This window comes from Drosophila rhopaloa, unplaced genomic scaffold (assembly GCF_018152115.1).
Source record: "Drosophila rhopaloa isolate 14029-0021.01 unplaced genomic scaffold, ASM1815211v1 contig_3, whole genome shotgun sequence".
In the NCBI taxonomy this organism is placed as follows: Eukaryota; Metazoa; Arthropoda; class Insecta; order Diptera; family Drosophilidae; genus Drosophila; species Drosophila rhopaloa.
Genome location: NW_025335123.1, coordinates 19248061 through 19274458, shown reverse-complemented (window position 1 = coordinate 19274458; position 26398 = coordinate 19248061). Strand labels below are relative to the sequence as shown.

The window sequence follows — 26398 nt, the reverse complement described above, 5'->3', positions numbered from 1 at the left end:
GGTACATTTATTATCTCAAAAAAGATTGATGAATTGGAAGGGCTGTTTAATTAAGCCTAAGTAGGTATGTTAAATTAAATGCAAAAGTTTTTAGCTTAAAACAACATAAATTTAATCATAATCCGAATACGTTTGCCACTGTGCGTTGGTTGGAGTCTGCGCTAAATGGTTGTTGGGGCTATGCACTTTGTATGGTATATATTTTAGTATATATCGGTATTTCAACCAGGCGAAACTAATCGATAGTTGAGGCGAAAACCTCTATAATATCGAAAGCACTTTAATTTTGGTTCCATCGCTAGCAGTGGGCGAAAAAAAAACATTCGTCAATTCACCGTCGTCGATCGAACGCTGTATTTTTTTCCAGTGCAATATTCGGCCGATGAATAAAAAGAGTGATTAAATTGAAGTACTCCCTAAAAAAATAATAAATAAATAAAGTTGAAAAGAACGGCAGAGAGAGCGTAATAAAAAACGAGTGCTGTTGCTGAGGTGTGTGCGTATGCGTGTGTGTGTGTGACGTTTACAGCAAAAAGTTCGGAGGTGTCAAAATTTTCGAGTATTTTAAAGTTAATGCAACCGACTCCCGATCGGATATGAGCTGATCGCTAGCAATCGATCTAATCGGATATGGAAAAGTATTGCTGATTGCAAACAAAACGAGGAAAAACAATAAACAACGGCAATTTGTTGCTGCCGCAACAGCATACTAACACCACCACCCCCCGTTCCAGCCTAACGGTTCATTCACAGTGGCAGAGGAAAGCAAGAAGAAGAAGAGGTGAGTTCCAGCATCTTTATTTATATTTTTTATGTGTGGCTGTTCTTCTCTGAAAAACTACGTGTGTATGTAAACATTATCAACGAAAAATGGAGTGAGAAAAAATACTGAAACTTTCTTTCGCTGTCTGTGTGGCATTTTGCTTGCGAGTGTGTGCGAGTTGCTTCTGCTCATTTTTTTTTTTACAAATTAGCGAAGCAGCAAAAGAAAACTGGTACAAATTTTTTATGCTTTATTTTCGCGCATTAATGTAATTAAAAGCGTCCATTGTCCATCATCATTCATCAACGCTTCGCAGCTTCGCTGAGAAACAACAACAATGATAACAGGATAGTCCTGCCCTTCCTTTTTCCATATCCATTCTTATTGCGATTCCCATTGCCCACTTCCCATTCCCACCTTTCTTTCCCTCTTCCACTTTCCACTCCCACCACATCAGCTGCTGTCCTGCAGTCGTTGTTGTTGTGTTGTAACCTTGCCTTGCTTTCCTTTACTTTCCACCCACTTTTTGTGGGCCCACCGCACAGTGGGAGAATTTTGTAAGGCAAACTTTTTGTATTCTGCAATTTTTGCTTTTTAATACCATTTTAGAAATGCTGAACCGTCAAACCTTTATTAACGCCCCTAACTCAAAGTCCCTTTAAATCAAACTTATATTAAGTCTTGATAGAAGTTAACAACATTTTAGGAACCGGTGAAATCCAAGCATATAGTTGAGAAAAAGTTCATTAAATATTTACCAGTTTTTAAAATTTTGTATTTGTGGCCCTAAGCCACATTCGTTTACTGCCCACTGTGCACCACTCCATCTCGCTTTGACGTTCTCTGCGCCTGCGCATTGCCAACACGGCGACACCTTGCACACAGCGTTGCCACCTTGCACACGGCCCACGAAGACACGACAGACAGTGGGGGTGAAAATTGTAGTAATGATTACTGCTTGGGCTAAAGTCAATACAAAATTTGTTGTTAGCCCGTGCTCTTGTTATCTGAGATCCTCGGTAATGAAAGTTTAAGTAACCTACAGCCCAAATCTTATTTTGTTTTGGTTGTGTACGTTTATTTTAAGAACTTACCAATAAGGTGTTTGAACTATAATAGCGCTAAACCATTTAATTTCTTAAAATGTTTTTAAAGATAACGAGAGCTTTATTTTTCATCTGCCGGTTTTGATAACCTTGTGTTTTGGTTTTCACCCGTATATAGATTAAATCTACGTGCAGTTTGGTGGTTTCTTCCAGTTTCGATGATATTAAGATCTTAAAGACAAGCTAAAGCAGAAAATGTCTGATTTCAGAATTCCACTACGCGGTTAGAATTATGCAATCGAAATATATCAACGTCTGAAGTTTAAATTAAACATGGGTTTTCCCATTAACATACTTTTTGAGTATTAGTGAGTTGAAAGTTGAGTCCCTACTACTTTGACCGTTGCTGTACTAGGCAAGTCGTACCGTACTCCAGTATTTTGGTTTGTGTGCGGCGAAATGTTGCGTGCTTATTCAAATTTCAGTTGTGATATTTATTTAAATCACGAGCATTAAAACTAGTGGAACACATGGAGCAGAAAGTCATCGTCATGTTAATTATGATCATAAATTTACAGTCAGTGTGGGTGTGGGTGTATCATCCGTCATTATCTGGGGAAGGTTGGAGCAGGATAGCCTTCATTCTGCCGTCTCTTGCCAAAAAAAAAACCAAGTCACTTTTTCGGTGTGTTCCAATCGGAATTCTTTTTGCTTTAAGCGGGTTTTTCAACTATCTGCTCAAGTGTTTTCGCCATGTTCCATTATTTGTATTGTTTTATGATATTTTGGCGGCTGTTTGTTAGTTATTATGTTGCCTATTTGGAACGCGAGTTTTCGACCTTCGCAGCAAAGCCGCGAATATATATATGTCAAAAATAATTTGCACTTGAGTCTGTTTCCCTATCGCCGGTTTTTTTTTTGTACATTTATATACATATAATTTTTAACGGATCATAACAAGCGGTTGCCAACATGTTTTCGAGCAACCTTACTTAAACGCAAATCAAGTATGCCAACTGGAAAATTACAGTGATCCATGGAGAAATGAGGAGTCCAAAATAATAGTAGGAAGTTGTAAAAGAAACATATTTTTCTAAATCATTTTTGTATATGATAGAAATATTGAAAGTTACTTCCTCTTTTGTTTAAAATATAACTTAATATATTTAAGTTTACATTTTTTTATAGTTAAAAGCATTATAACACTTACTAAACTAAAAAATGTATAATAAAATAATACCCCATTTCAAAGGGACCTTCAATAAATAAAATTACTGAAATTGGTGTTAATTAATTCCGTCAAGTTCATGATTGGGTTTCAACCCTTTTTTGGGGGTTTAACAAAGCAAGTAATTAGCGAGGCATCACTTTATCGGTCTTTAGTGGGCTTCCTCTAAATGTTGTTTTCAAAAAAGATTGACAACCACATGCTGTCTCTTGCGATTGCGCAGCTTCCTTTGTCTGCCGTCCCTTTCTGTCGAAGCAAAAAGTGCCGTTATGTAAAAATTCAGGCAATAGCTTCCACAACATAAAAACATACACACAAAAACCACCAAGCAATATCGAACAAACAACAATGGGGCGGCATCAGCATCCACAGTCAGAGCCAAGGTACAGTGGCCACTTGGCCAACTGGAGACTTACCTGATTTAGCTGCCCCAAAGCATAGAAAATCAGGTAACAACAGAAGCGACAATAGCGATTCCGATATGTGTGCCAATCTCCACGCAGACGTGCTGGCATTTCGGCCCACAGTAAATGCCCGTTGATAAAGTCGGCTGTGGTCTCGAGAAATTTCTGCCAAAAATTACTACTACCTATTATTTTTCTTAAGCTTTATTATTAAAATCACAATATTATTGATATCCAAATATCATCAATGTAGAGTTTAAAATGGATTGATAGGAAGTATGGAATGTTAAATTATATATGAGAAACTAATAAAACTGTATTTTTAAACCAATATTGGATTTGCAGATATTGTTTTTCTTGGGCTAATACCCACTGTATTTGGTTAAATTCAAGATTTGAAGAAATGAATTTACAGTTTCGACAACAATGTGGTATTTTTTTGTTGGTTATTTCTCCAGCCAGTTTTCTTTCCTGATTTGTTAGAGCTATTGCTGGTTTTTATATTTCTTTTTCATTCATTCAACAGCAATTGCTGACACATATCGTTTTTGTTATTTATTATGGCTCGGAACTGAAGGAGTTTCGTCTGTTTCCATTTTATTTTCAGTTCGGTTTCGGTTTCTGGCCGCTGTTGAAATCCAAACCGCTCCAATATTGCGTTGAAAACACTTTTTATTGAGGCACTTGTGAATGCTACTGGGGAAATATTTATTTCAGCCAATAGCAACTGAAACAACAATGGGATCAGTACACTGCCAAAGGCTATAGTCAATTCTATGTAGTAATCATTGAATTCAATGTATAAGATTTAATCGTGTCGTAAAAATCCTTTTTGGAAATAAACTTGACATTTAAATTTGTATTATTTTTTCTGCTAATTAAAATGATTAAGCCCAAAGGTCAATGCTTTTCATGTTCTGGTACGAGTTCAATAAAAAGCCATGATTATCTCATTAAGTTTTAAAATAATAAACAGTAAAAAAATTATATAAACAAATTACTTGTATATATTGTTTCCATATTACTATAGCTTATCTCAATTGTTTTTCTGAGTGAAGTAGTAGCATACAGCAGCATTTTGTGAATAAATTATGTTAATGACTTGGGAGTCAGTAGGGGCTTTTGAGGGGTGGCTAAAAACTCAGGGGATTTGTGTTTCATAATTTCATTTTGCGTCTGCTTTTTCCGTTTGTTGCATATTTTTAGTTTACTCGGTTTTTTCATCGTGCCGCCCTTTTACCCACACTCTTGCAATACAGAAGCGCTTAAAATAGTGATGTTATTAACGTTGCAAATTATTTTTAAAAATGTGTTGATAGTTTAAAAAAAAGTAACTATTTGAGAGGATTAATTTAAATAGAAATGTAGAACTTATTAGGGAATATTAGGGAAAGAAATTCTATTCTAAATCAATCAAATATTTTGACGAAGACCAAATCCAATGCTATTATTTTGCTTGCATCTGTAAGTGCAGATTGTGCGACAAAGTTTCATTGTTCGAAAATCTCTAATTGTACTCGAGCGCAGTGCGTCTTTCTACTGATTGAAGAAATCGTCGAATTCTTATCTGGGCCTCTTATTTCCCCCTTCCTGCTTCTGGTTATATTATGGGTACGCCCTATCAGTTCCTCTGCTGACTTGTTTTTCACTTGTTTAGGATTCGTGGCGATAAATGGGAAATTGAGTTCGAGCTCGGGCGACACTTGGGACTTACGTTACTACATTAGCATTACCACTAATTGTGGCAAGCAGACAGGTAAATGCATTTTCAAATTACCACGGACTTACAGTGGTCGCTGGTTAAGAGGAAATATAATTATGGGATCGGCCCGCATACGAATCAAACTCTCCTCATACGCGTTATCTCAGCGTTCTTGAAAGTTAACTGATTTTATTGTCAAAAATAATTTTATAAATAATTCAATAATTCCACTATTATAATAAATAATATACATAATTGTAAATCTGTCAAAGATGCCTCTTAAAATTATTTATTGTAAATTTTCCCAAAATCAATTAAGAAGAATATTTTATAGTTATGACCCTTTTTGCTTGCTTTTAACTATTTTTTTTTTATGAAATTTTCTAATTTCCTGGATGTTTCCGTTATTGAGAGGCCACTGTGGCTGACGTCACAGCATTGCCAAGGGCTCAATTGCAGTGCGTCGGAGTGAGATAGCCACTGAGCAAACAATTCAAATTGGGTTAATGAGAGTTGGCCAACTCAGGGCTTGGTTCTATATGTATCCGTGTGTATCTGTGTATACAAGTGGGCGAAGGTAGGGGCGTGGGCGTGGCATTCATGAATTTTTGATGATTGGGCTTAAATTACATTGGGGACAAAATGCAGAGCACACAGACTGGCTGTGATATTAGGGAACATTCTTATACGGGTCAGACATATGATTAGGGTTCTTCCATCCCGCTGGATTAATTCATAACATTAACATGACCCTTTGGGAATTTGGAGAAGAATTTGTGTGACAAATTGCTTAAAGATGCTATGGAAATTTTGAATATTTGCGAACTTCTTGTAACTACAAACTTGTATTTGTTTTTCCCGTGGGTTGAAATGAAACATCTAATTTTAATTAAATAGTTTAGCAAGCTTACGAAAACCCATAAAGCAGACATTAAAGTATAAAGTAAAACATTTTAAGAACGGTTAAATGCCAAACCAACTTATGTGACCTTTCTCGCTACGCTCTTTTATTGATCCGGTTAATCTGCAAAATGCCAGTATGTGCCTTATAGAAATGGATGGTACTGTAGCGTGAGACATATGGCTCGGGGGCGTGACTCGAGATGCATTTGAAAATGTAAATGCGAATGCAGATGCAAATGCAAATGCGATGTGTGTGCGTGCGCAAATTAGCAAGACAACAAATGAACTCCGCTAAATACTTTCGTCCCGGTCACCCATGTATTATTCATTTTGTCCGCAAAAAAAAATCCAAACAAAAATCGGAAACAAAACAAAATAAAAACAGCAAATGAGCAAATTGTGATTTGTTCGAAAGTCGCCGTCGAAGAGGAGGTGACGAGGGGCGAAAAATTAGCTAAAGCATTCACCATCAGGTTTCTGACTAATCGCCTGCTACAGTGCAGTCCATTTAAATTGTTCATAAGCATGGCATCAGTCAGAAAAAGATAGTGAACAGATGTGACTGTGGTCGCGCCAGATATAGAATTTAAGCAGACCACAGAGATAAAATAAAATAACATTGCAATGAGGCTGGCACAATATTAACTAACAATTGTTTTTCACGATTATTTAATACTCTCTATTGAAGAAAATAGTTTTTTGAATTTTTAGCATTTCACTTTTTTTGCTTAAACTTCCGGACTCAAAATAAAATTCGATTTAAAATGCTACAGTTTAAAAATAAATATTTTTACATAAAAATATCTATATATATTTGTGGTTTTTTGCTTTTTATGGATAAAGGTTAATTTAAAATAAACTTAACTAATCTTTTAGTATATATGAGTTTTTAATAATTAAAACTTTGGATATAATTTCTTTAAAAAAGAAAGGTTTTGCAATGCAGAAATTAGCCTAAGATATGTTAGAAATCATCTCTATAGTGAAAGGGAGAGGAAACAAGTTTCGGGCATATTTAAACCACATTTAAAATGCCATGAGTCATAGATCCGAGTTGGAAACGTATACCTGCGACAAAGCCAACGGTCGGATTAAAATACCCTGAAAATAATCGAAAAATTGTGTTGGTGTTTTTATTTATTTTTTCTTCTTTCTTCTGTGGGTTGCCGACGTCTAACGGTTGTGCATATATAATGGTAAATCCATGGGTAGTCGGCTTGGAGTTAACGATTCTGTTTTTCTTCCAGCAATTCTCATAAAAGCCACCGACTTCAAACGGAGAAGAAGGCGAAATGTGAAGAACTTTTTATGAATGAATTAGACTGGAAATAGTGCAGAAATATCTGCCAACACACATGTGAGCGTGCTTCAGTCTATATGTTAGCATGAAATTATATGTATGTACACATATGTATGCTTATATATATATATATTCATATGCCTGCACTTAAGCTTAAGGCTGTAGAAACTTGAGAGGTCTTAGAACCCACAGTGGGCGTTAATAATTAAGGGGCCCAACTCATAGACCATGCAAAAAAAATATATTTTTTGCCCCCTGTGTCATGTGCGGTTTCAATCGTTTAAACTGAAAACTTAAAGAGAGCTCTTTCCCTCTTATTAAGATTCATTAATTTATTTCCAGAGGGGACGATTCATTATTCCGCTGGCAGGGTGTTAACATCTGTTAACAGACTGTAACTACAATTAGTTATCGTTATTCTCCCGGAATATATGTATACACTTGTCTGCTGGCATTATTTTCGCTTGATTTGTTGCTGTCGCAATTATCTTTGCATTGAATTGATAGCGGCAGTGAAACAATGTTTAAGAATTGCCAATTCAGCACAAAAATATACAAACACATAGTACAGTGGTTTCTAGTTAGTAATAATAGTAAAAAACTCCAAACAAAAAAAAAGCTAAGTAAATCTTTAAAGGAACAAAATATATATAAAAAAATTATTAATTGTAATTAAGTTTCCAAAAAAAATTGAATTGATGTGGATAAAAAAAATTAGAAACTATTCTAATTAACGAGTTCGCACTGTAAGGTAAATTTGACAGCCTAAAAGTATGACGACTTTGAATGGCAGTCAATTGACACACATTCTAATCGATTTCCATTGATATAAAATCAGGTTAAATTTCACGTGTGACTTTGTGACGTCAACGAAAACTTTTGACGGCATATACCCAATTTCCTTTTAAACTAGTATCGAGCGTGGCCCAAAAGTATGCCTTGGATTCGTTTCTATTTCCCATGCCTAAATGTGTGTGCGAGTGATAAGAGGTAAAGGTGTTATCAATGGATCCAAAGTAGACTCGTCTATAGAAGGGAGTATGAACAAATATTAATGAAACCCGCACTAGAAGAGTGACTATCAGCTTTACCTTTTGGTCTTTGCTCTATCTTCGATTTTATTACCATTTTCGATTTTATTTATATAAAAGTGTTTTATTCGCTCAACTCGTTTGAGTACCTGTCAATGATAATCCCACCTGATGTGGGGCGACAGACGAAAATGAAAAGCTGGTTAATTACAATGTACTGAAAGAAATTGTTTGGTATTTTCTTGGAATTTTATTAATTTACCTGTGGAATTCCCTCACGCAATAGGTCATATCCCGTAAATTCAGAAATTAAGATCTTGGACTTCAAAGTAATTAACAATCATTTGTTTTAGCTAATAAGTCAAGCAATTTCTGGCCTTATATACAAATAATCATGAAACTATACTTTGTATACCTATTCAATTCCAATAATAATTTTGTTTTCCTTTTCAAGCCCTTATTACGAATACAGTTGTTATTCTATACAATAAACTATGAACTTGGAATACGATTAGTGTTATCATCGCCAGCCAAATTGACATTTAATGTTATAAATGGTTTCTAGGTGTTAATTTTCCGTCTTGTTGGGTAATCGTAATCCCTACCGAGCTGTTTTTTTCAGGGTTAATCTTGACAATCGGTGTTTGTATTAACACAATTATGAAGTATCCCTCCACTTGAACATCGACCAGGTGCGTTTTTATTTGCTTTCGTGTTGGTGCTTTGGAGGCTCCTCAAGGCCCCAGTTTGGCGTTAATATCGATAAAGATCGGCATGCAACCGGATGGCCGACGAACTCGCCCCAATTCTGGCTGAATAAATCGTCTCCACGGCAACAAAACACTTGCCAAATACCATTAACACTTGTACCCGCACAATCTCCAAATTTGTATAGCGGTTATTTGTTTTATTCGTATATGTATTGTTCTTAAAATAATTAACACTATCAACCGATTAAAACAAAAATGATTGAAACCAACTTAACCAAGTACTTAGTTCATATGTTAATGTATTTTTTTTGATACATTGGCGAATGAAAAAAGTAGAGAGTTAATAGAACTTTCGTATATATGGGATTATTGGTTGAAGTACATTTTGCAATTTCAATAGTTTTAATGACAGATAAACATTTAATATCAAATATTAGGACTACAAATAATTATGTTTCTACAACATTATAGACACCGTTTCTTAGAGAATAAATCTAAACATATATATATAACTTACAAATCTAAATCAGCTTTTGAATGTAGACATGGACATTCACTGAATGTAAACAATGTTTATAATTTCGATTACCCTATCGAATGTTTATGGTTAAGTGAAATGATTGAATGTAAAAGTTTTTGCTGGGGTACAAATATCTTTAGAGAGTTTGTAACATAATTATTTAATTCAGTTAAAGTGCTTCTTACAAAAAAAAAGTGTTTTAAAAGTTAAACATTTGACGAATTGATCTAGAGCAGCAGCTATTGAATGATGACATTCACTGAATGTAGTTAAATCAAATAGGTAATTGTACCTTATCACCCCTCGCACCAGGTATATTGTATACACGATCACTACTGACCACTGGTGGTCATCACATTGACCAGGCCGGGCATCACCTCCGCCTGAATGGGTCCGTAGTCCACCCGTTCGCCGTCCACCACCAGGATGCCATCGGAGCTATTGGGTTCAATCCTGAATGCCCGGCAGGGCACCACCTTGATGAAGGGATCCTCGCCGATGGGCAGATGGGTGCCCGTGTTCAGACTCAGCATGAAGTTGAGCAACTGATGGCGACTCACGCCACTCCGGATGATCACCAGGTAGATGAGGCCATCGTCCAGCCGGGATTCGGGGGCAAAGAAGACGTCGGAGGAGAGATGGGTGGTGTAGGCGGCATGGACCATCACGAAGTCCCCATCCTCGCAGACCCACCCCTCTGTACCCTGGAGAGGCACCTGCAATCCCGGAATGGTGCCCGTTGGCACCTTCTCCGCGAACTCCGCGTTGGCCGCCTCGATCCGCTGGCTCACGCTCAAGCGACTGCGATTGGAACGCAGACTGGGTCCTCCGAAGGAGTAGTACGCCGTTCTGCGGGACATGGCCGAGTGCCAGCTGTCGGCATGCTGACGATAAACGGAGCGATCCATGGATATGGCATCGGCGAACTCATCCGCATCGAGTTCCCCATCTTCGTCGGGTAAATCACGAAATTCACCGGTATTTATGGGCAGCGATGAACGGACTGTTGCGAGCGATGGCCTCTTCTCTTCTAGTGGAATCTCCCTGGCTTCTTTGGCCACTTCTACATTCTTTGGGTTCTTGGCCAGTAGGTAGGACACCCGGCCCTTGTAGGTTCGCAGGGTAATCAGCCTTTTGATGGCCCACAGCGTGAATCTCTGGGCTCCAATCGATCGCAACCGCTCGCTCTCTATGTCGATGTCGGCTATCAGACCCCAACCCACCGACAGGAAGGAGTACATCACAAAGTGCTTATCCCTGGGCGCAAGTTCCACCCTGACCACATCCATGGGTGTACTTTTGCCAGCAATGCAAGTCAGGGTGGCATGGAGGATGGGCTTGGGCTCGTACGGTTCGTTGCAGTGGTGGGCCACACTTTTGGCCAGGCCATTGCCGGAGCCACAGGGTATGATGCCGAGTGGCAACATCCGACAGGCCTTGCGCCAATCCATGCGCTCCATCAGGCCGTTGAGTACTTCGTAGAAGAGGCCATCGCCGGAGGCGACCACTATGCCGGAATAGCGTTCCAGCAGGTCCTTCCTGGTCCGCACAAACTCCTTGGCATACTGCGGATGCGTGGTGATCTGCAATTCGTACTGGGCCTCCGCTTCCGTCAACAGGGGTGCCACCTGTTTCTGGAAGAGCTCGCGACCTTTGCCAGAGCCGGACTTGGGATTGAGTAAGATGAGCAATTGTTTGCCTGAATCAGCGGGGGAACAACTGTCGTCGCCGCGCTTATGTTTGCGGATCGTATGATGCCATAGCTCTGCGGTCTGGAGATTGACGCCATAGTCATTGCTCGATCGGAAGCGCAGAATCCTAAGGGTTTGGACGCGCCTCAGGGGTTTTTCCTTCTTCAGATAGGCATAGATGTATAAATAGGCGCTATTATCGCTGTCCGGTTCGGGTTCCGCCTCCTGACCGGGAACATTGGGATTACGGCAGGAGTTCAGACCACCACGGGCACGTTTCTTGAGGCGCGGCCCATAGCGAGATCCTATGATGTCATCGATCCTGATCAGTTGCTCGTTGATGTGATCGTCTGCGTCCGTTTCGCGACGCAGATAAACTCCTTCGGGGCAGAGTTTAACCTGGATCTTGATGCTGTGCTTGCGGCGACTGTTGTCCACGAAAAAGATCTCGCTCAGTTCGGTGGGCGTGCCACCGCCTATTTCCGTTTCCGAGGTGGGCGTGGAGGGCTCCTGGGGCTGTCCACTTTGCCCCAGTAGATTTTCCTCCGACGTCGCTGTGTTGGCCGTCATTTCTTTTGGTTGAATATTGTATATTTCGTCTTTGCCTCTTCTGTTAGCGCTTCTTTGACCTTGTCTTCACATGCAAAAAAATAAACAAAACAAAAAACACAAAAACACAATAGTTATTAGGTGGTGCAAAAAAAAATAGAAGAGCGGTTGCAAAAAATAAAATAATTGCCAACTTGAAAACTCGTTTATTTCGGTGTTTTTTTATTGTGCGTCGACTTTTACTATTATTAGTTTTGTTCCATCTGTGTCAAATTGGAGTTTATAAACAGGTTTTCGTGCCAGTAAATTATATATAATTATTTCTATTTGCTTTGGATTTATGTCGAAATTTTAAAGGTCTGCGATTGGTTGTTATAAGATTTCACTTGAATGGTAAAAACAAACTCTGAAATACACAAAACAAAATTGTATTTGGGGCTTGTTTATATTTGATTTCGTTTTATTCTTTATTTTTGTAGACTTTAAAAACCAGTTAATGATTAAGTTCCTTTCTTTTAATATTTGTTAAAACCAAATTTTTCCATTATCTTATTTGGTTTCTTTGTGTTTCTCAACAATTATTACAAATAACAAAATGAAATCGTGCTTTATTTGAGTTTTTGCCTTGTAACTTTGAGTGCGTTGCTCATACTTTTAAAAATATTTATGAAATGTTCAGATATATTTTTGGAGCCTTTGTTGTTCAACTGAAAATATGAAATATACTTCATGTATGTTAGTAATATATTTTGATTTAAAAAGGGTATTTATTAATCCCTTTGGGTTTGTTATATTATTTATTTACGGAAATTTAATAGTTTTATTTACACTTGTTATTTGGCGGTTGTAACAAGGGATTGTTATGTTAACGTTATAATTAAATTAAGGGTTATTCTTTGTTGATAACTGGGCTCGTTGTTGCCGATTGTTATTCGCGCAGCTATTCGCTTTTTACTATTTTTGTTTGGCATTACATTTAATTGTTTGTCCACATGCGATCGACGCTGTTCACCGTAAAGTCTGCGATGTACATATAGTACATATGGGGCTCCGATCCGATCCAATCCGATCCGGGTTGCGATCGCTTCCTGTGCGCTTGACACGACAATTCGTACTGAAACTCTGAATCGCGAGGGTGAACTAACCTTATTTTCAATGGAGATTTGGTTTTACGATTGCATTGTTGCTATTGCCTTTGCTTTTGGCTTTGACTTTGCTTTTACTTTCTCACATACACAAAAGCACACCCCACACACTTGTTGTTTTTTGTTACTTTTTTTTTCTGTTTTTTGTCGTGTCGAAATCTAATCACCACGTATCGTATCGATGAGATATTACCTTTGGCTGACTTTGCCATGTCTTTATCTTTGCCAGTGGCTGCTCCACTATTATGGTTTTATTATTATCTTTACATTTATTCGATTTACTTGGGAGCGTTAGGCAGCTTTTCTCAGTGTATTGCTGCAATTGAACAATTTGCCTTTGACTTTGGAACGAAAGCTTTTTGGCATTGCCTTTGGAAATGTGAGAATGTTGCATTTTTTCACTCTCTCTAAGGTACAGTAAGTACTCGATATTTGGCAAGTTCTTGGTTCATTTTGTATACTTACTTTTGCCCAAAAGTTCTTTAAAAATGGCGTTCGAAAGTGACAAAGCACTCACAAAAACACTGCAAGACAATAATTAAATAATTAAAATAAAACGTTGGTTTTGATTTAGTTATTTTTGATCTTAACACGACAAATAAAAACTCTTAAGATCTTTAAATTAAAATTGAAAACTCTTTTATTAAATTGTAATTGGCAATGACCACTGTAGTCTTGGCCTTCCGCATGCAATAAATATGGAAATGCAATGCAAATTACCAACAATTCAAAAATTTGGATAACCCGTCCATACGACCACTGTGCATTTTCCTGCCACATGCAATAGCAATGTGCCGACAGTGCAATTGTTTGCTTACATAGACAATAAAACACCACTTAACCCCAACAGGGCCTTTCTGCTGTGTGCAGTGTGTGTTCTATTGGTTTAATCGATCATTTCGCGTGGGATAAGTGAGTAATAAACAGTGGGGGGGTGTATTGCGGCACCTGTTGCGTATACGTCATGTTGGTCTTCAGATCTTATCGCCTATCATGTGTCCTAATGATAGCTTGCACCTGGTGACTCATTCCATCAGAATTCGCACGATATGTCACATTTTATGCGTATAATGGTTTCCCAAAAAAAATAAACAACCAAATAACCATTTCTGCAGAATTGCTTGGCAGGTGTTAGATTTGAATTAGCTTGATATGGTTTGACAATTTGTGGTTTAAAGGGCTTGCCATAAATAAATCGCAATTTCTAAGAATAATCAAATTTCTATTTGTTTGCTTCAGGCAGGTGCACAAAGCTAATTTTCAATATTTTATATTTGCTTTTAAACTGCGCGTTTGTTGATATCAGTAAACGAAATAAAGATTGTAAAAGTGTAGTTGATATTGCCGACGGTCATTCTTGGGCCGAAACAAACTACAGTAAGCACTCGGAAATTAAAATGTTACAGAAATGTTAATTATCATAAATACGCTGTACCAGCTATACAATGTAATATTATTACTTGATAAGCTATAAAATTTTTTGACTCTGATGTCTCATTATTTTAATCCCTTGATCTTAAATGACACATGATTTAAAATTTTGCATGACGATTACAAAATTAAAAAAAAAAATAAATAAAGGTCCTATAATTTATTAATTTATGAATGTAAATATAAGCTTCAGTGTTTCCTTGGCATTAAAGCATAAACAAGTTATAAGAATGATACGAAAAAATACCAACGCTCCCAAAAAAAAAAATAAATAAATATCAACTATAATATTTCCGTTCTTGAATTTTGTTTTTTTATAAGTACAAACGCACCTTAACCTTTGTTTTCTTTTTCCTTAAACATACGAAAGTTTTAACAAACCCTTGAAATAGACAGTAACACACCTGTTAACAGCAATATTGACGCAAGTGACTTACCTACCTGTATTTTACTGTAGTTAAATTGAGAGATACGCCTTGTAAGAGAAGACACGCCAAAATGGAATTTATAATGGGTTTAAATTGTTTGACTGACTGATTCATGGAAGGTTTTGCGTTCGCACCTAAGTGAATCAGACCAAAAAACGAATGCAGACACAAGACCCCCTCCTAGGCAATTATAACTCGTTCATTAGTCTTAAAAACTTTGATTTATCATTTGAAAAGGGAACCACTCAAGTGGTTACTGACTGCATCATACAACCATATACCACATATATGTACATATACCATATGTATGCACTTGCTCACGAAAAGCCGTATTCCACTGGCTTGTTTATCGTTTCCTGACCTACATATCTATTTGAATTTACTTTGCCTTTCAATTGTATTGAAACCGACTGAAGCAGGAGCAGTTTTCTGGGGGCAGGGCCACCACAGTGGAGGGGTGCGGCATTGTCTGGCCAGAGGAATCCATTAGATAATGGCCAGACGGAGGCAGACGCCAGCCCAAAAGCAAAGGCGGCTCAGAGTGCCTCCAGATATAGACAGCTGTTTTAGAGGGGGCTCTATTGGGGGTTGGCACGAGGTGATGGACTGCAAGTGTATCCATTAAAAAATGTGTAAGACAAAAATAGTACACCTAAAGATAAGCATTTTTGTTTTTTACAAAAAGGTTGGTTTAAAGCTGATGAAATAAATACAAAAAGCTGTGGGTGAAAACTGAAAGTGAATTATTTTTAGATTGCAGCTTTTTTTTTATCAGCCAAACACTAGAAATTAAAATGTTGATCCCTTTAGATAAGATCATTCCATGTGGCATACTAACATATATAAATAATATAAATGTAATGTTCAAAGGCGCAGGGAAACGAATCGAACCCCGAAATACTCCATTTCCTAAGAATCGGGTAATGGGAAATGTAAGATTAATAGAATAAATAACATCGACAAGAACCCTAGATTATCACAAAAGTGATTAAAGTGCGGTTGTTACGTTACGTTACCAAAATTAGAACACTCCGCAGTCTTCTGCTGCATTAAAATCGAACTGATTGATCAGTGGAGAATAAAACCACAAATTGACTGAATGTGGAACTTATCAAAAGACCAAAAGCAACGTTATATTATAAACAATCTAATAGAAACAAAACTGCGTCTATTATTGTTTTCCTACCGTCCTCCGCAATCTTTTGCTCTCTAAATTGATAGCTGTTTTGTTTTCAACAAGTTTGAACTTCCTCTAGATTTATTTTGGTTTTTTTCCGAGAGAACTAGAAAAGTCGGAAATTCTTGATAAAAAATGGGGCTCTCTTTGGCGATTGTGCCTTTTTATTTTTTACAAGTACAGTAAGTCCACAAAATTCATTGGCACTTGATGTGTGTAAAGAACTTTTAAAATTTGAAATGTAAAATAAAAAAAATGATTTAATTGTATTATTAATTTTTTTTGTCAACTCAACTAAAAGTTTTCAGTTGCCAACTCAACTAAAATTTTTTAATCACAATAAAAAAAAATTTAAGTGACCTACACCTCGTTTTATAATTGATCTACATACTTTGATAGTGCTTACAGCAATTCTCTTCTTTTATTTTGATCACTTATCTACCCTACTTTTGTTTCGAATTTTTTTTATGGATACTGAGAGTGAAAAAGAAGAAAGTTAAACTTGATCTAGTTGCGTGGTAAAGTTGAATATACCCGCTCGGAAGAAATAGCCGCGAAGGCAATCAACAGAAAGCCCTGGCAGCTTTTTCCATTGTTCAGTTGCAGGTCCGTCCCCCTTCAAACCCCCTTTATAAGCACGGGTTTTGTAGGGCGCACGAATAATAAACAAAACAAGAGGAAAACAAAAACACAGAGGCTGGCAAACAGACTGAAATACTTTGCACTCGCTTCTATTTGTTTTATATATTTTGTAGTATTTCCATTAAGTGGCACATGCCAGATCTCGAGAGGAGTTCATTTCACTGGGCTCTCGAATTCCGGTAACTTCAGTTTCGCTGGCAACTATCTGCATTAATATATATGAATAATATGAAAAAAGGTCTAAAATCCAGAAACTTCTTTTAGTAAATTGATAGTTTTCTAAAGATGTTATTTTCTTTTACTTACAGTGTGCGAACTGGGAGCATCATGTGGCGGTTTTAGAAAATCAGCTAAGGATTAATCATCGCAAATCAGGAGCACCACAGATCGGACCGGTATCGGTATCTTGGAAACGTAACCCAGGGACTTAAGCATCAGCAGGGAGTATAGACTGAGATCGGAGATCGTCGTTCTGCGTCAGAAGATGACCCTGACCACAACGACCACTGCCTCATCAGCCGAGAGCCAAGCGAAAATGGACGTGAAGGGCGGCGCACTTCCCGGCGAAGAGAACCTGCCCACCTCCGAGATGGATCTGCTGGCCAAGCTGGAGGCGGCCAACAAGCTCATCGAGAGCGATGCCAAGTCCCTCAACTCTCTGCACTCCACGCACAGTCGCAAGAACTCGGACACAAGTCAGATCAGCCTCACGTCGAGTAAGTATTTGTGTACAACAAACAAGGGGATATTTAAATCAAGCTATGCTTCAAATGCTCTTATTTTATTTTGTCATTTAATTAAAATGTTAATTTTCTATACCCTTTTCGATTATATAACTTTCAAAGATTATCTATGTTATCAGCTTGAACAGTATTACTACGATTATCTTTGGTAAATATTAATACCATTTTTTATTGAGCCATGATGAATTCCTACAAAGTAATAAAAAGTTTAGATCTACAATTTCGTGATTTCACATTTTCATGATAGTAACCAAAATTTACTGCGTAATCATTCTATAGCAAAATCCATTTTAAAAGATATTATCGATAAGGGATTGCGTATGATAACTGACTGGTGACTAGGTTGTGACTAATATTAAATCAGATTCTGACAAAAATCGATGACTAAATGTACACATTTCAGATAGATAAATAAATTACAATTTACTAGATTTGAGTTCATTTCAATTTGAAGTGTATATAACTTTGTAAAGAAGAGAAATGTCTTACTTCGGTAGTTAATATTACATCATAATTGTTTAACTAATAGAGCTTGATGACTAACTAGTTTCTTTTTTTACAGGTGGAAACTCAGTGGCGGAGGAGGACATATGGACGACGTGGGCCACCATTCTGAATGACTGGGAGGGAGCCCTGAAGCGCAAGAATCCCTGCGTGAGCGAGCTGGTGCGCCGGGGAATTCCGCACCACTTCCGAGCGATCGTGTGGCAGCAGCTGAGTGGAGCGGCGGAGGCAGACAAGAAGCAGTATGCGGAGTACATCAAGGCAACCAGTGCCTGCGAGAAGGTCATCCGGCGGGACATTGCCCGCACCTATCCCGAGGTGGAGTTCTTCAAGGAGAAGGACGGACCCGGCCAGGAGGCCCTGTTCAACGTGATCAAGGCCTATTCCCTGCACGATCGCGAGGTGGGCTATTGCCAGGGCTCCGGATTCATAGTCGGACTGCTGCTGATGCAAATGCCCGAGGAGGAGGCCTTCGCCGTGCTGGTACAGATCATGCAGCAGCACCGCATGCGCCACATGTTCAAGCCATCGATGTCGGAGCTGGGCCTGTGCATGTACCAGCTGGAGAACCTGGTGCAGGAGCAGATACCCGACATGCACATACACTTCCAGCAGCAGGGCTTCCAGACGACCATGTACGCCTCCAGTTGGTTCCTCACCTTGTACACCACCACCCTGAACGTCAATCTCAGTTGTCGCATCATGGACGTCTTCCTCAGCGAGGGCATGGAGTTCATCTTTAAGGTGGCCCTGGCCCTGCTCCTCACCGGCAAGGAAACGCTGCTCTGCCTGGACATGGAGGCCATGCTTAAGTTCTTCCAGAAGGAGCTGCCCGGTCGCGTGGAGGCCGATGTCGAGGGCTTCTTCAACCTGGCCTACTCCCTCAAGCTGAACACCAAGCGCATGAAGAAGATGGAGAAGGAGTACCAGGACCTCAAGAAGAAGGAGCAGGAGGAGATGGCTGAGCTGCGGCGACTGAGGCGGGAGAACTGTCTGCTCAAACAGCGGAATGAGCTGCTCGAGGCCGAGAGCGCCGAACTGGCCGATCGCCTGGTGCGCGGCCAGGTCTCCAGAGCTGAGGAGGAAGAAACTAGGTAAAGATCTGGGACTAGGCTAGAAGGAGAAATTATTATAAGCTATTTTAAGTTCTCTTTTTGTGGGCGAACTTAATATGCTAAATACTTAAATATCACATTTATTGATCTAAAAATGATATGATACATTGAACGAATAAGAAATTATGAAATAATATTTTAATGTTATTGTATATTTAAGCTATGCCATTCAGACGGAGTTGATGCAGCTGCGGCGCTCGTATTTGGAGGTCTCCCATCAGCTGGAAAACGCCAATGAGGAGGTCCGCGGCCTGAGTCTTCGCCTTCAGGAGAATGTGAGTATATTGTGGCCCACGTCACACTCTAAATATAATTGATCCCCGACCCCTTGTCTCGGTCATGTGTCCTGTAACTAAAACGGAATCTGTTGCTAATCTTCTGTATTCTTTTCTATTTTATTTGATTTCTTATGGTTGTGGTGCTTCAAAATACACACACAAAATGTTCGCTTTAATCTGAAAAAAACAAAAAATCAAAATAAATACTCAAATCACATACAGAACGTATCCATCGACAGCGTAAGTATCTCGTGAGCTACTCACGCAACCTTGTTTCGTAGTTTGAATGAACAATACAATAACTCTGCCGTTCTGTTGTTTTGCATGTTTATTGTTTTGCCCTAAATACATAAATAGAAACACATATTCGTATTGGTAACCAGTAGGCTCAGAAAGTCCTTATTAATATTTTATTAGGAAATGACATGTCCTTAACAATCTGGATTCATAGTGCCTTTAGTACCTAATTCCATTCTTAATCATATTTTGTATATTAGATTGCTAAATTTGTTTTAAAATATAACTCAAATTCAAATATATACAAAATTTAATCATGCAAAAATATGTCATTATAAATAATCATATTAAAACAGGCTTTTAGAAAAATGATTAAATATAATTTAATTTAGCTACTACTAACGAAGAAAAATCTACGATAAGTACATAATCGAATCTCTTAACCATGTAAACTCGTTTGTATCACAGCTAACCACCCACACTCTGCATGCCCGAAACCCACTCAATATTGTCGTGAAACAGCTTAAATTAATCCCTTTTTGTTTGCCATTTAGAATAACTCCCGGCAGTCGTCCATCGACGAACTCTGCATGAAGGAGGAGGCTCTGAAGCAGCGCGACGAGATGGTCTCCTGTCTGCTGGAGGAACTGGTGAAAGTGCGTCAGGGTCTGGCCGAAAGCGAGGATCAAATCAGGAACCTGAAGGCCAAGGTGGAGGAGCTGGAGGAGGACAAGAAGACGTTGCGGGAAACGACGCCCGACAATTCGGTGGCCCACTTGCAGGACGAACTGATTGCCAGCAAACTGCGCGAGGCGGAGGCCTCACTCTCCCTGAAGGACCTCAAGCAGAGGGTGCAGGAGCTGAGTAGTCAGTGGCAACGGCAGCTGGCGGAGAATCAGCGCAGCGAGAGTGAACGCACCACCAACGCCGTGGACTCCACGCCCAAGAAGCTGCTGACCAACTTCTTCGACAGCTCCAAGAGCAGCGAGCACACCCAGAAGCTCGAGGAGGAGCTGATGACCACGCGCATTCGCGAAATGGAGACGCTCACCGAGCTCAAGGAGCTGCGACTAAAGGTCATGGAGCTGGAGACGCAGGTTCAGGTGTCCACCAATCAGCTGAGGCGGCAGGACGAGGAGCACAAGAAGCTCAAGGAGGAGCTCGAAATGGCCGTGAACAGGGAGAAGGACATGTCTAACAAGGCGCGTGAGCAGCAGCATAGGTGAGGCTTTTATTTTAACCAATACAAGGAACATCGATATAGTTTAAATCCTTTAATACATTTACAGATACTCGGATCTGGAATCTCGCATGAAGGATGAGCTGATGAACGTGAAAATCAAATTCACCGAGCAGAGCCAAACGGTGGCCGAACTGAAACAGGAAATTTCCCGACTAGAGACAAAGGTAAACCTGACATTTTTTCGTATTTTCTACGAATTTTATTTAATCCACTTCCTTATTGTGATCACAGAACTCGGAGATGCTCGCCGAGGGTGAACTGCGCGCCAATCTGGATGATTCGGATAAGGTGCGCGACCTGCAGGACAGGCTGGCCGACATGAAGGCGGAGGTGAGCAAGGGATGCCATTCGATGCCCACAGCATTTGCCGCTAATCCCCCACTGCTTTTGGTTTTGGTTTCGTTTTAAGTTCATTCAAATGCCAGCAGCAGCAGCAGACATTCAATAATAACCCGCACACCCACTTTACACCCACTCACCCAACTGACTAAACCAAAGACCAGAGTCATATTTCCAATCTGGAGGAGCGGCATTTCAAATATTTCACCTTAATATGCTTTGTTGGCTAGCTAACATCAGGTCAAATCTGTTTGTTTTTAGAGATTCAGCAAGTATATCATTTAACAGCAGAATTTATTGAATTGCAATCATTTGTATTAACAAAAAGTCACCAAATAACTTCCCATTTGTTATATTACATTTTTTGAATATATTTATTTAGCTGTTGAGCTGTTAAAGTATAACCAATGAGGCCTCTCTAAAATAACAAAGATATCTCTATAAAATATTTATATTTGACGTGAACAGTTTCACAGCTAATCAGTTTGTATAGAAAATTATTTATATTCGCCCCCGCTCGCTCACTGTGGCATATCAACAGATTTTTGAGTTTGCTAAGCTTTACTGTACACCTCTTTTGTTTTCGCTATTCTGTGATTTTATTGTTTTGTTTTATTTTTGGTTTGGTTAAAGCCCATTTCGTAACCCATCTGTAAGCCAAGATAATAATCTGGTATTTCTCATTGAATTTCTTTCTCACACGCAAAAAAAAACAATGCGTTGTTGGTTTTGCTATATAGTATCCCACGCCAATAACCAGCCCCGACACTGAACCGTGGAAATGGATAAGCTAAACTAATTTTAACACAACCCAAAAACAAAAAACCAATTGAATGAAAACGAAACTAAACGAGCAAAATTAAAAACAAAAAAAAAACCAAATAAAAAAGCAAACTACCGAAAACCAATTTGAAACTCAAGAAGCCACAAATATCCTCTAATCTCTATTGCCACACACACACAACTCCCGAAATTATAAAAAATCCAACCAAAAGCAGCAGGCCAAGCTACAATTACCAGGTCTCTATGAAACTGCTCAAAACATTTCAGTACTTTTAACCATTGCGTACTTGTAGCGTTTGTTGATCCTAACTTCCCATAGTTTGCACGTTCTATAGCTTCTAGACCCTCGCCATTGCCATAATTTCAAAATGCATGAATGATTTCAGTTGCTTACTAAGCAATTTCGATCTATCTTGGTTCCAATATAAAAAAAAATAAATTTTCTAAAGTAAAAAATTGTTGTTGAAAACCTACAAAAATTTAAAATGAGCTAAACGTTTTTCATAGTTTCTGTGAATTTCATTTATATACAATAATAACAAAGCTAATAGTTTAAAGTAACTTAAAAATGCATGTTTTAAAAAAATTTAATAGGAATAAAAATACTTATAATTTTAATTCTTTTAAGAAATGATTCGTTCGAGGATTATTTTGGTTTTATATATACATACATATGTACGAGTGTTTAGACAACATTATAACATTTAGCATAGCAAACATTTGTAGAGCTCTCATAATAGGTATAAATGAACCCTGCTGCGTAGTGTAATTGTCAAAGCTATTTGCGAGCTTTGAGCTTATACTCAAACCACTATTCGTAAATCTTTCTTGTTCCGATCTAGAAAAACTTTGGATCTATTCTATGCTTTATTTTCGTGTGGGTCAATGACTCCAATCGTATTTGCGCTAAGTTCGAGTGCATCGGATGCTAGTTGTTGCCATGGAAACTGCCTGATTTTAATCGATCTTCGCTGTTGTTTGTTTTGCATACTTGTAATGACGTATTGTGATCGTTGGTCTTGACATGAGTACATGTCATCAGTTGATGCTGTTTTGACACGAGTTCGTTTTGGCCTTGCTATGAATTTCACATCAGAATTGAAATATTTATATAGATGTTTAAGTGAATTGTTATAGTCCCTGAGGGAGCGTTCTAGACCTGTGATTTATAGAAATGCGTTTTGTAATATTATTAATTTTCTGCACGCTTGCATGCTTTCTTATCTAACAGACATATTCATAGCAACTAATCAATAAGGTATTTAAGACACGTTTCTGTACACGGACACTTAATCAGATCTATTTGTAATCGGATCTATGTTTTTCTTATTTGTAAAATTACCAAGTTGAAGCAATTTAAGGCGCTTTTTAATTAAGTAGTAAAAAGTAAATACATTTTAAAGCTTATTTAACTTTAAAATGTATAATTGACAACTATTCAAAATGTTTATTTAACTTTATTAGAAATTGAAATTTAAGATTAATTTATTTCTTTCACTTAATCGCCGCATGACCAAAATTAAAGATTGCTTTGGCCTAGTAATGGTTAACATTTATTTTCTTTTTAGTATGTCCTTTTAAATAACATTTAAAACTAATGAAACCTTTTTGATTTACTATAGCTGACGGCGTTAAAGAGTCGTGGCAAATTTCCGGGCACAAAACTGCGCAGCTCATCGATCCAATCGATCGAATCGACCGAGATCGACTTCAACGATCTGAATATGGTGAGACGCGGGAGCACGGAGCTGTCGACATAACCTAGAGAACGACCAGATCCAGCAGATCCTTACCAAGCAACAACCACAACCAGGAGAATAGCAGCGAGTGAGAGGGGAGAGAAAAATCAGGGCAGTACAGGATACACCCATATGAATATGGGGGAGCGAGCTGAAGCCGATTTTTATATATATGCTTCGATATATATGTAAGGGCAGGCCTGTGATCACAAAAGCGGAATCGTATGGAGCAGCATCGGGCACAGCAAGTTAATTAAGGAGCGAGGAGGAGACAGCAGAATAGTTGCAATCCCATTACAATATTATTTATGTATAATATTCGTTTAAACTTTACTATTACGATACGGATATTTTAGAATGATTATTTTTATCTACTTTTTTTTTGGCAATAATTTTATTACTGTTATGTTTTGCAATCGAAACACACTCATATTTATTTATTTTAAATCCTAATTGAAACGATATTGTGAGTATTTTACACCCTTGTACATTGATCGATGGCAACTAATCCGATGCGATGGATTGGAGATAGGAGATTGGCATTTGGATATCCCCAAGATATATATCACATATGCAATGCAATGAATTTTATGTAAACCCCCCAAAACCCATTTCCCAACCCAAGCATCCTGTGAACCACTTTTAATGTAAGTTTTAAGCGAATCAAATTGTTCTTTGCCCAGACGGAGAAAACGTTTTTAATCAAAACGACGATTTTTTGAAAGTGTACGAAATTTTCAGTTTATCCATTCGATTTACATTATGATTTCATCCCCGTAGAATGATATTAACACTCATACACACATTTGTCTGGAATGAATTTTGTAACTCTCGTATAGTAAGCTAAACCAATCTAAACCTAAAACTAAAATAAAACCAAGTGCGAAAGACAAAGTAACAAGCGTGGCCAAATGCAGAGAGAAATGCAAGATGAGAAACTGAAAAACAAATATTATACAACTATTCAAAATAGTTTAAAACGATATGTGAAAGAACCACGAAAAAGGGGCCCCCATTTTCTCCCCGTTTGAGAACGATATTACGATAACGACTACGATATTCACACTAACGATATTCTACTTAGTTAACAGTAGCGCTTTTCTATACCCCTAAAACAGAAGTATGATTTATATGGTTCCTTTAACCCATACCAATCTTAAACGATTTGGCAGCTTGTCACGAAAACCGATTTCGACATCGGGTTTCGAACGATTAACGATTATCCGCAAACAATACAATTATTCAGGTTGAGCCGTTTTCCATGTGCAATATTATAGTTTTTTATGTTTCTATTGAGTTTCTTATTCTTTATCAAGTCTTTATTATCATTTGTTAGCATGATGTCCTCAGTGTTTAGGTTTGTTACTTACCGCGATTAAGACCGATATAACCAATCGTTTAAATTAATTTGTGTAATTGAATTGATTTGCACATCATGACAAACCAATTAGAAACATCGAGAGAAGTAAGAAATCTATGTAATATGTTTCGTAGCACGTAAGAAAAGCGGAAATGATGTCACAAAACTTTGTTATGTAAACACTAAGTATATGTAATGCTTAAGTTTTGTTCCCGACTTTTGATAAACTATTAGAATTTTTTGTTCTATGCAATAATTAATGATTATGATTATGTAATGAATGTACTATATATGTATTTCTGCGGCTAAAAGACGAGGCTGCTGGGGCAGTATTAACAATCAGCAGCAGTTAACAGACATTTAAATATGAAACATTCCCGAGAAAGTTAAATTTCCCATAAAACAGATTCCCCAACAGCCTCGAGTCTTAAGAAATTGGCAAGTTTAGAGTTAATTGCGTATTATGTTATGGCAAGCGAAGGCACAAATTATACGATATCTAAAATAGTTTATACAAATTTATACCCATGCATATGGAGCATTGTTGGCCAAAGTCTAGACTTGGCTTGCGCATAGTTGGTGTTAACTGATTGACCAACAAGTGTGGAATTTGTGAGAAATATTGATCAAATAATTGCCCCACTTAGTGAATCATCGGTGAGGTATAATGAACCCCCGTCAATAGCAGCTAATTTTAATGCCTTGTCCGTTCGATTTGATAAATGTGAAAGACTTTGCAGTTTATCAATTTAGCGTGCGAATGCCAACGACTTTGGGCCAGACAGAAAGCAGACGGTAACGATTTGTTGACCCTGCCAAATGGTCGAAACTCCTTTGAATCCAATTAATTAGCGGGCACACTCGCATATAGCATATACTTAATGCAAATAAATCAAGTTCAGCTTCCATTGAGCAAATCAGTCTTCAATGTTCATATTAATTTGCACTTATTTATTGCGTTTCTTGTTTCATTCATTGTTGATCATTGAGCAAAACCCAACAAACCAACCAACAAAATTCAAATCACAAAATGGAATGTAGTTGACAAAATACCACAACAAATAGTGTTATATACTTTACATATACAAAAATATATATATACATAACTATATCAATATAACGATAAAACTGACAACTGAAGAGCAGAGAAAACTCGCAGGGCTACAGCATGAAACAAGTAAAATTCAACTAAAACTACAAAAATCAATAAAATTAAACAGATATACAAAACGAAATCAAAGTTACAATTTTTAGTATTAAATAAATAAAATGAAATGCAAAAATAAAGCGTTTGCTTTGGGAATCCGGCAATTTCAGCTTATCGGACAGGGAAAAAGTCAACCCCATCAATGAACCCCTCTACTGAACTTCAGTTTAATCTACTTGC

The 26398-nt window shown here is 38.0% G+C and overlaps 2 protein-coding genes across 7 annotated transcripts; one reads left to right on the top strand and one right to left on the bottom strand.

The window, feature by feature from the left end:
- The first annotated feature begins 305 nt into the window (after nt 1–305).
- On the top strand, nt 306–26246 carry LOC108049995 (ecotropic viral integration site 5 ortholog). Of its 6 annotated transcripts, XR_001769569.2 has the most exons (10): nt 306–781; nt 16979–17386; nt 17976–19011; nt 19193–19307; nt 19533–19550; nt 20102–20769; nt 20837–20954; nt 21022–21120; nt 21870–22149; nt 23535–23638. XR_001769569.2 is itself a non-coding variant. In XM_017131457.2 (9 exons), the coding sequence occupies exons 2-9, from the start codon at nt 17155–17157 to the stop codon at nt 23670–23672; spliced, it is 2424 nt and encodes an 807-aa protein (XP_016986946.1). In that variant the 5' UTR covers nt 306–781; nt 16979–17154; the 3' UTR covers nt 23673–26246. The 6 variants fall into 6 exon arrangements, 4 of the variants coding, with proteins under 4 accessions (XP_016986946.1, XP_016986949.1, XP_016986948.1 ...); XR_001769570.2 differs by lacking the exon at nt 19533–19550; XM_017131457.2 differs by lacking the exon at nt 21870–22149 and having other exon boundaries at nt 23535–26246.
- LOC108049996 (sphingosine kinase 1) lies at nt 9230–12979 on the bottom strand. Its single transcript, XM_017131462.1, has 2 exons — nt 12822–12979; nt 9230–11932 (listed from the first exon to the last, which is right to left on the bottom strand). Exon 2 carries the CDS (start codon nt 11866–11868, stop codon nt 9940–9942), a length of 1929 nt encoding a protein of 642 aa, XP_016986951.1. The 5' UTR covers nt 11869–11932; nt 12822–12979; the 3' UTR covers nt 9230–9939.
- Nucleotides 26247–26398: the final 152 nt, after the last annotated feature.